Below are 10,957 nucleotides of genomic sequence, written 5' to 3'. Positions count from 1 at the left end.
ATTTATCTATATTTATTTTCTTCTTTTCTTTACAATCCGTTTTCTTCATTTTCTCCATTTTTTTTTCACATATTTTCTTCGACTTATCTAGACGTATTTATGGATATTTATGCTTATGTTTCAGTTTTAGTTTAAACTCATCCGTTTTCTATGCTCTATGGGGGCTTAAGTTTATCGTTCTTCTCGCTAACAATTTAACTTTACTTTATTTACCATCTCTAAGCAGGACCTTTGGCCGAACGAATCGACCTCTCAAACATACATATATATATATACTTGCACTTAGCTACATACTCGAACATTTACATATACATTTACCAATTTACCAATATCCTATGTACAACAAAGAAGCGATGTTCCTTGCAGCTGATTAATATTTGATCTATACAACTATGCCAGGAGTATAGTTTTATGTACAATCTTTACTGGTAGTACCACACATTTATAATATATATATAATTATTAATAATTAATTTCTCTTTTCTCTTTCCTCATTTCTCATTTGGGAACATTTTTCCTACAAAATATTTTAGCTACTACATTGTCTGAGTCTTTTTGAAGTTTCCTTAAATTAGAGTGTGGTTTTTGGTATATATGTATATATTTAATTTAATGCATTTTATTCTGTTTTGCTATATTAGTTACCCAATCGAACTGGAAATGTAGTCAAAGCAAATTGGCAAGGACATTGAACATTGATAGAAGATTATTATTCTTGAAGCAGGTTCGGTTCGCATGAGCTAAAGACAGAACCATTTTTGAGAAGAAGCCAAAACCAGAGACGGCTCAGCAAATCGAGATCTACGCGACTCTCCAAAGGAATCTTTAAATTTGCTACTACTTCTGATACGTATATCCTGCCTTCTGATATCCTACCAGTTAACTATCCCATCTGATAGAACAATGGAATGGATATGCTGTATGCCATGTAGATATGCAGATTTTTATGCCACAGTTTTTGCTCTGTTTTACAGCATCAGAGTTCATGCTTAACGCTGTCTTAGGCGTAGGTTAGATATGCACAGCACCTTAACGAGACAAAAAACTATGTCCTACTATAGATACATACATTACGAGTATTCCTAGATACTACATACACACATGCAGCAGATCCTACCCACACGCATATACACATAATCGCATTCATATGTAGATCTGGAATTACTCACGAATTGTTTGCCAGCAAGCAAGCAAGCAGCCTCTGGCTCTTACACACAGCTCTCAGGCACGCGCTGCGTCATGAGGCAGTCCTTAATCGCATTTATATTAATGTTATCATCCAGGTCCTGCGAGGAGTTGCACGAGGTGGTTGTAGTCGTGGTCGAGGCTGTGTTATTGGCCAGCCCCACAACGCCCATCACGCTGCCGGCGCTGCCCAGCAGCAGGCTGGAGCCCGAATGGTGCGGGTGCTGCTGCTGCTGCTGCTGCTTGCTGCTGGTGATGATGATGATGGTGTTGCTGCTGCTGCTGCTGCTGATGGTGATGCCGATTCAGTGTGGCCGTGTGAGTGGCTCCACCGCCAATGCCCATCTGCTGCAGTGGGTGGTGCATTCGCCCACTGGCATACGCGTTCAGTATGTAGCCCCCGCCGCTGCCCAAGCCAGGTGGCAGGGTGCCAACGCCACTGCTGTGCACCGGCTGCAGGTGGGCCGCCAGCGTGGCCGTCGAGGAGAGCGACGTTGGGGAGCCAATGATGGTGCCGCCCAGTCCCAGTGGCGGCTTGCCCCCCAAGCTGCCCATCATGCTGCTGCTGGGCGAGATGACGGTGCTGCTGCAGCCACCACCCGCCGCCGCCACGGCTGCCAGCAGCTGGGCTCGCTGCGCGTTGATTTGATTGTAGGTGACCGTCGCATTCGCCGGATCGCCGGACAGCATCGTCGTCGTCGTCGTCGTCAGGGGCAGCACCTGCAAGACAGAAGTTACGGAACACACGACGATATGGTGTGGCATTAGTGGTGCATCGAAAGTCATTCGGCTGGAAATAGCTCCAGCTCTGGCTCTCTCAGAGTTTTCTACATGAAAAAATCGAGTAAAATTCGCATGTATATTTGCAGGAGTTTTTGCCATGAAAATTGTTTGATTTTACTTTGCGAAAAATTCTGAGATGAATGCAGGTGGCAGGGGCAGCTGGAAGATGGAAGCTAGGCATATCCTTGATTAATAATGCGTCGACTCTCGAGGGTATCGTTTGTTATCTCGCAAAAGCAATCATATTTCGCCCCAGATATCGATACGGGTACACTCAGGGGAATCAATTGCAGCTACAACTGCAAAAACTTCTTTAATTTCACCACCAACCGCAGCACACGGCAATTGCAGGCATAATCTTTTTTTAAAGAGTTTAGTTTAGACAGAGATAATTTAGAAAATTTCTTTTTCGCATGCAAAAAACAACAAAAAAAAACATTTTCATTTGCAGATATTTCCATTTTGGAATAAAACGATTAGTTCTATTTTCTATTTCTATTGAGCCAGCAGCCGTGCCAGCGTGCCAGCCCACCCCAGCGCCAATCAAATTACATTCAATGATTATACCAAAATATTTCGGCTTGAACACGCCAAAAATGCTGTGAACCAACACGAAAATTCGAATGAAATTCTAATTGAAATCTCTCAATGCAATTTTCACGTGGACTGGCAAAGGGGTGGGGGATTCCGTGCAAGCGGAGCAGGAGGAGCGGTGTGAAATTGCCGTTTCGACTGTTATGTTTGGCAATATTTAAAATTATTTAATTAACGAATTGAGTTATGCTGCGATTGCCCACTGCCCACGAACATCCCCACCCCACCCACCCACCCTACCTACTGAAAACCTACCCCCTACAGATTGGCGCACTGGAATGGTAATTTAAATGTAATTGAAATCTGTGCAGCAAATCCCATTTACAGAATGAAACACAAAAATTCTCTTTCAGCTTTCAGCCCAAAACTCCGGCGGTGGCGGAGGGGATTCATTTCGGTTTCAGATACTCTCTGTGTTATCTCGGGGGGGAGGTTCCCTTTCTCTCTCTCTGTGTGTCTGTGTGTGTGCAATGCGGCGTGGATGTGAACGGATCCGCTCGATGGTTGCCACGGTTGCGCCAGGGGGGGTAGACCGAGGGGGTCCGCGAGTGGGGGTTTCTGTTTTTGGTTTTTCTGCATTGATGGTTCGGTTTTGGGTCTTGCTGGGTGGGGTGGCGTGGGGTGGTTCTGGATAGGTTTTGGTTCATGTTTTTTTTGCCAGATTAGTGATATATATATATATATATATGTACATATATTCGCGGACTGGCAGTCAATTGGTCATGGTCTGTGCATACGGCCGGGCTCTAATCTCCACAGGCACAGAGCTTATGGTAATGGCTCGCGGGGATCTCCCACGTTGTCAGCGAATAAAAATTATATATGCGAAATATACAGGCAGACAGACAGACAGACAGACAGATAGATGTGTGCAGCAGCAAAGTCCATAAATAAATTCTAATTGCGAATTTAATGAAATGAAAACAAATGTGCGCTCTGCTTTGGCGTTGGCTTTGGTCCCGGCACTCTAATCGCAAATGGATGGATGGGGTTGGCCAAACCAGCAAACCGAAAAAATAAATAACAGCGAAAAATATTGGAAAAATTAAAAAGAAAATATAAACGTAGAAGGTTAAGCACATGAAATAATAATCGAATATGGAATATGGATGGAATTGTGGTCACAGAATTATAAATATATATAATTAAATTTTCCATTGCATTTCTTTCCATACTTCTTCCATCCTTAATGTTGCCTTTGTTGCAACGGCACACCTGTTGCCACACCCATCCTGTTTCCATCCTTCGGTTAGAAATATAATACAAAATAGAAACTCGAAACTCCTTCAGCCGCCCAGCCAAGTTTCGTGCTCAATATAAATGCGGCAGGAGCAGAAATTGATTGATTATGGCCACGAGCTTCAGCTCCAGCTCAAGCTCAACATGATATATTGTGTTTTAAAAATCTCACAATTACCTCAGAGCGGATCAGAGCAGAGTCCACCTCTTTCACTTGCCTGCAACCGAGTGGCACGACTCTGGCAGCAGTCTGGTTTGGTTTTAGGTTTTGGTTCTGGTTTTGGTTTTGGTTCTGGTGGCACGTTATGCCACGATTTAGCCAATGGATTTTTATTTATAACCTCCCGAGTGGGATGCATAACGAGAATGAGAATGAGAGAAAAATTCGATGGCAAACTGACAGTTTAAAAGCTTTTTTTAATATAGTCGAGCGGTGCGGTGTTCGGGCTTCCAGCACTTTGAAGTCTGAGGCTGAGGCAGGGCACCAGCTGCTGCTGCTGTTGCTGCTGCTGTTGCTGCTGGTGGGGGTTGCCTTGGATTCTGTTTAGCAATTTGACAATTTGAGTAGTTGATTGCTTTCAGTGCAGGGCACAGATTGCCCAGATAAAGGAGACACAGAGACACAGGGACACACAGACACACAGAGAGTGTCCGGGCACTCCGGCTACGAGTTGCACGGTTAATACGGACCGCAACTGACAACTGACAGACGTTAACTGGTCCTTGGTTGCCAAGCCTGCACCTGGCCCTGGACCTGAACACCGAACACCGGACACCGGACACCGGACAAACAGTTGCCAAATCAAATTGCAAATGCAAAGGCAAAGGCACAGCTAAAGCTACGAAGGACAAACGACTTTGTCTCACTTTCATTTTGGCTGTCGTCCATGCCGTAGCAAAAAAAAAAAACGAGACACTTGAGTGGGATTTTTAATTATACTACAATCTACGAGTCACATATAGACAGTGATGGCCATTTGGCTTGTCGAAGGGCTGTCCATTATTGAGTGGCAGGGAGGGCAGAGAAGCGCAAGCTTGAGTGCTGATAAATGATGGAATAAATAGTTTAATTTGTATTCAATTTGCTGTGACTTTAACTGAGGCAAGAAGAGTTTTCCACTGCTGAATATTCTATTAACAGAGTTGCATTGAATATATCTTTCCCGCCCCATTTTGTGGCTACTTTCTGGGCAGCCTTTTCTAGCTGGCAGCTGTCTGGCCATCTCTTATGCATCTACGAGTACTTACATTGCCATTGGGTGACCATTTGGAGACACCTCCTCCCAGGGACGTGGCTGATGTGAACTGATGGACATCCCGTTCGCCGCCGCCGCCACCGCCAGCCACTGTTCCCGTGGCAGATGCAGCTGCAGCTGCTGCTGCTGCTGCCGACGCTGCTGCTGCTGCTGCTGCTGATGCCACCACGGCGGTGGAAGTGCTGCTGCCAGTGGTGGTGCCCGCTGTGGTGCTGCCAACATTGGAGGCGTTGCTGCCACTGCTGCCGGCGCTGCTGCCGCCAACTGTTTGATTGAAATTTATTGATGACCGTTTTCACGTACGTTTTGGGGTCGGTGTCGTCCATGTCCATGTCCGCATCCGTATCCGTATCCGCAGCCGTGTGGCGGCAGAGCAGTGGGAGTGATGCGATGCGATGCGGTGCGGTTGCGTTGTTAGATTGGTGGGTTCCATCGTTAAAAATATTTACGATTAAAAGAAAATTGCATTTGTTGATTGGATTGGATTGGTTTTTGCCGCGCGGGTTGTGTGTCGTATTGTTGTTGTGTTGATGAGATTGATTACGATTGCGGGTCACCAAAGAGCACAGCAGCACAGTAGCAGCAGCAGGAGGAGGAGGAGGAGTTGCCACAGCCACACACACAGATAGCGTTGCGAAGCGCGACAATTGTGGGACACAGCACATGAAAGTAAATGTCGGGAAAAGTGGCCATAAAATTTGATTAAAGTTTAATGCTCAAAGTGCACTATAAAAGCAGCTTCAGCGGGGGACACTTGACTGGATGACATTAAAAGAAAGGACAAGGGGATACAGCCGACCCTGCAGCAAGTCGCACAGGGGATACTCTGCCCTGAAATATTATGGGAGATATCTAGTACCATCTCCCACAATCTTCGATGGCATTCTCCATTAAAAAAGATATATATTTTTTCTGTCTTTCCAATCAAGCACCGCCAGCATTCCCTTCCCTCTCTTGCAAGCAGAGAGAGCGGGAGAGACAAGAACTGTTTATGATCTTACCATATTGCGATGGTATTACATCCGGATCACGTTCGTCCTCGACCAAATCTTCCGATGACTTCGTTTTAATGTCCGTGTGCTGCCATCGCGGTTTCTCCAGGTTGCCGCCCTGCCACAGCCACAAAAAAAAACAAATGCAAAAATGTTACAAAATAATACACACACACACACACAGCTCGGTATATACACACATATATATGTATATATATTAATTGCTCCGGCAATTGTGGGACTATGGGGTTCCAGGGCGTACAACTCACCTTGAAGACATCCCCCGGCTGGGCCGTTACACCGGCAGCCGTTGCCTTGCTGCCGTGATGACGATTGCGCCGCAAATTGTGCACAAATGTCACCACAAATATTCGTATCGCGATGGCAACACCAATAATTATGATGGTCAGGACACTTCCAACAATCACCGGCGACAATGTCAGTGTTACGTCGTCGTCTGTTGGTGTTGGCGTTGGTGTTGGTGTTGGGTTGGGTCCGATCCGGGTCCCGTGTTTGGTGTTGTTTTTGCACCGGTTGTAAATGTTGTTATTGTTATTGTTGTTGTTGTTTTGGCCGTAATTACAGGTTGACAATCGCCGTTCATAAATCATCGTTGGGTTTTAGATAGATTGCCATCGGTGGCATATATCCACACATCAAATTGATTGCCCATGGAAGTGGTAGGTGGTAGTTAAGGAACGCGAGAGATTCGTTCGTTGGCAGGCAGGCGGCAGGCGGGCAGGCAGGCGGGCAGCACGTTAAATTTGTCGACATTTTGACGGTTTTATATTTAGCCAAAAGGAATTGCACGGCGAACATGAAAATGTGTGTGTGTGTGTGGGTGTGTGTGTGGGTGGTTGGGAAAAAGCAAAGAGGGTTACATAAATATGTGCGTACACTCGTATATTGTGGGAGTTTGTGTGTGGCATAAATGCTCGTGTGCTGAGCAATAAGCAGCGGAATGTCTAAGCGTTTAAAGTTTAATTGGGCAGAAGGATGGACAGTGGCACAGAAGTGGCAGGGAAGCTCGAATGAGCTACCAGCCAGGCACCAAACTATTCCCTGCAGCTGGGCATCTTCAGTGATCGGACAAGGCATAAATACAGAGCTCTTCCTATGGCTCTGCTTGGGCACTCTCCAGCTCCTCTTTCTGGTGTCGCCTCAAGGACCAGATCTACCTTTATCACTCTCCAGCATTCTGTCTAACATTCTCCTGAATTTTATACTTATTCTTCCCTTGCTTTGCTGCTGTGATCTTTCTTCCTGGCATCGCTTTCTCGCCCATTCAAACCACTGTGCCGTGGCGTCTAGCTTTCTCCCACTTTTGCCCCCATTTGGCTCAGGCTGATTCCTCTCCTCTCCCTCTCTCGTCTCGGCTCATGTCAAAAAGTAATTTTACACATATTTTACGCCATCAGTTGATGGCAGCCAGGAATGGCTGTGCCATGGAGGCGGCATAAGGCAGGCATGTTGATTATGTAAGTACTGCGGATGACTGCTGGAGCCTACCTGTCAGCCAGCAGAAGGAGAGGAGAGGAGAGGAAAGGCTTGGCCTAGCCTGCCCTGGCTGCTGAATGCATTGGATTAATGCATGAGAAGGAAATCACAGAGCCTAGACCCAAGAAAGCAGCAGATGATTCTCTCCTGATGGTGGGAAGCTGCTCAAGTGTCAAAACCAAAAAGCCCAGAGCAGGAGAAGGAGAGAGAGTGCCCCCCATCCGACTATCCATCCATCCATCCATCCATCCATCCATCAATCAAGCAAATTGTGTTGCTCGTTTTTCGGTGGCAGCATCTGGTGGCAGGGGTCTGGTCGAGGCCGACTTTGGCCAGCGACTGGCAGTGCCACTCACCTGTCTTGTAAGCTGTTGAGCCAATTATGAAATCGGGCAGGAGATAAGCGGCGCTTCGTCCCTTCTGGTTGTACGAGTAAATGCGCAGCCTCAGCGAGTTGTTCTCCTGCACCATCATCGAGGTGAGCGTGTCCAGGTTCTCCAGCGAGAAGAGCGCCTCCTCAGCGTTGCTCAAATTGAATCTGAAAGGAGTGAGAGAGGAAAGGAATTGGCATTGGAATTGGCATTGGCATTGGAATGTAATCGGTAGGCCGCAAATGATTGCGTATTAAATCAAAAGAAATGGCAAAGAAATCAACGGCATTAAGCCTTTAATCAAATGTTCAAGGAGAGGCAGAGGCTGCGGAAGAGACACAGGCAGAGTCAGAGCTAAAGCTAAAGCCAAAGCCACAAATTCTTTTTTTTTTTGGCTGCCCTTTTTTTATTCTTTGGAATTTCCTGTGCTTGTGTTTGTGTGTGTTTTCTTTTACGGTTTTCCGCTGGCATGTTTTCCCAACCTAACCCCTTAAATCCCCCAAAAACCCTGCCAGTTAGAAGATGCTGTGAGCGCTCTTTCCAATCATGACCTCAATTTGAATTTGATGCCCCTTTGGCATTGGCTTTGGTTTTGGCTTTGGCTTAACTCCTTCCGTCTTGCCCCACGCGTAGAAGGTTCTGAAATATTAGGGTTCAATGTCTCTATATATCTACATTTTGTGCCAAACATTTTTACATTGATGATGATGTTTCGGTTGCGTTTGGGGGTTTTTATATATGTATATATTTTTGGTGCCCTCCATCTATTTTTGCCTCTTTTGTTTTTAATAAGAAATATTTATAAGATGTTTTGTGTGCTCTGCTCTGTTCTGTTTGGTTCTGTCCCCTCGAATATTTTACACAAATTTATACGCAAAAAGGGAATAAAATGAAATCAAATGGGAATGGCCAACCCTCGCATAATGTTATGTGTGCATATGAATTTGATTTCCTATTTGCCATAAACATGCACACAATACTCGTACCATACTCAATACTCAACATTTGCTCTCGCTGGAAGAGCCATTCAAAGACAAACAATACACGGCCCCAGCCCAATCTTGAGGCGCGCCAGGAGCGGGCTGTTTCACGCCTAATTACACACCCTCGCTGCAAAGGACTGCTGCCACTACTATTCGCATATATGGCATATACATATATGTATATGTATATGTATAGCATATCCCTGAAGTGGCTGGACTATTACGGAATAAAATGATGCTGGTACTTTGGCTATGGAGCATGTCTTTGTGGAAGGTGTCAAACGCAGACACCGATGCCTCTTCCAGCGCTCCAGGGATGATGGGCAATGCCCCTGAGTAGTATACACATATCTACATATATACATACTTATATTAACCCTTGTGCTAACACTCAAATCAGTTAAATGCATCAATAAACAAAAGCAATAAAACCCCAAAAAAAAAGATCAGAAAAATATTCCAATTAAAATAAAGTAAAATAAATTACAGAGCAACAAAACCCTAGCTGAAAATTCATTTTTAGTGCCAAGAAATGGCTTAATTAAATATACACATGGCAAATTAGACTTTTTAGATTTATTTGTAGGATTACACACAATCCTCTGCCAGGTGCATGCAGCATAGAAGAGGGTCCTGCGAATGTGTGGAATATAACAAATATAACACCTCAATTAAATCTCTTTTGCAGGCGAATTTATTCCCTAAAGTAACCATTATTAATAATATAATATATTATAATATAATATAATATAATATATATATAATAATATAAATATAAATATAATATAATAAATATAATATTTAAATATTTATATTTAAATTTATATATAAATTAAATAAATAATAAATAAACAAAAATAATAAATAAATAAATAAAATAAATTATTAAATAAAAAAAAAAACTAAATTTAAACTATCAAAATTCAAATGGTACGAATATATTCTATAATTCCGTGAAACATTTACCCAAAGTTATATTTCTATGCCCCATGGCCTGTTGTTGGGTTAAGCCTAGGCAAACACCCGCACACACACACACACGCACACACACACACACACCTATAGGCGTGTGTGCATATGTATGTATTCGCCATAACGATATGGAGCCATTTGTTTGACATATGCTCCATATCTGTGCTTGGGGTCAAGCTGCCTAACAACCCCGCCCCGCCCCAACCCTCAGCACAAAATTTTCGTCAGTTTGGCCAAATCCCCTGGCCCCCCGGGGGCGCGCGACGGCGGCGGCGGTCATAAGCAGCTTAAAAGCTGGCCCCAAGCAGAGGCTTTGCCCTGTCCCCAACCCACCCAACCACCCTTGGGTGGCGCTTCTGCACAGTTGTTGTAGTTGTAGTTATAGTTGATTAATATGCTTACCTGGTGATGCCGGTGCGTGTTGAAAACATTTCCAGTACAAATATTTGAGGCAGTCCGCCGTCATAGCCCGGTATGCATTGTATGTCAACACTCAGCTCGGTGCGGTTGAAGACGGTACAATTGCTGACGGCATTCGGCAGAGCTGTGGAATCGGCATCGGGGAATCGGGGAGTCGGGGAATCGGTGAATCGGTATGAGGATTTCCAATCCACACACACACACGAGCAATGCCGCAGAGCATGGGAATCAGATTTATGTTGTTGGTTCACGTAACGCAGGAAATTAACAAGCAGCAACAGCAGCAGCATCCACGGGAACAGCATCATCATTTGTGGGGTGGGGTGGGGTGGTAAAAAGAGAGAGAGAGAGAGAGTAAGAGAGAGAGCATATGAAGAGTTGTTCTTTTTTTTTTTTTGTGTTTTTGGTTTGCTGTATTGAATCGGAGCAATGCCCCCCAAAAAGTGTACAATGGCCAATCTCTGGTTTTGCTGGTTTTTGGGATCTGTCTGCCCCACTCCCCATGCGAGTGGCAATCCGAGCAGCAGTACCAGCAGCAGTCACAGTCCCAGTGCCCCCAGTTCCCACTCTCCGCATGCGTCTGTGTTTGCAGTCGGCATTAACATGTTAAGGTCAAATTGCACGTAATGAAGCAACAGCAAACAGCAGACAGCAAACAGCAGCCA

At 44.9% G+C, this 10,957-nt stretch overlaps 1 protein-coding gene across 1 annotated transcript in view; it reads right to left on the bottom strand.

Moving 5' to 3' along the window:
- Positions 1 to 10,957, bottom strand: part of LOC111074210 (neural cell adhesion molecule 1) — an 85,198-nt gene continuing 74,241 nt past the window's right edge. The window contains 7 exon segments of the mRNA XM_041592333.1: positions 1 to 1,430; positions 1,432 to 1,905; positions 5,050 to 5,321; positions 6,059 to 6,167; positions 6,319 to 6,506; positions 7,903 to 8,084; positions 10,275 to 10,416. Of these exon segments, the coding sequence (XP_041448267.1) occupies positions 1,209 to 1,430; positions 1,432 to 1,905; positions 5,050 to 5,321; positions 6,059 to 6,167; positions 6,319 to 6,506; positions 7,903 to 8,084; positions 10,275 to 10,416 (1,589 nt within the window). The 3' untranslated portion in view covers positions 1 to 1,208.

This window comes from Drosophila obscura, unplaced genomic scaffold (assembly GCF_018151105.1).
Source record: "Drosophila obscura isolate BZ-5 IFL unplaced genomic scaffold, ASM1815110v1 contig_179, whole genome shotgun sequence".
Lineage (NCBI taxonomy): Eukaryota > Metazoa > Arthropoda > Insecta > Diptera > Drosophilidae > Drosophila > Drosophila obscura.
This window is presented reverse-complemented; position numbering and strand designations above follow the sequence as displayed.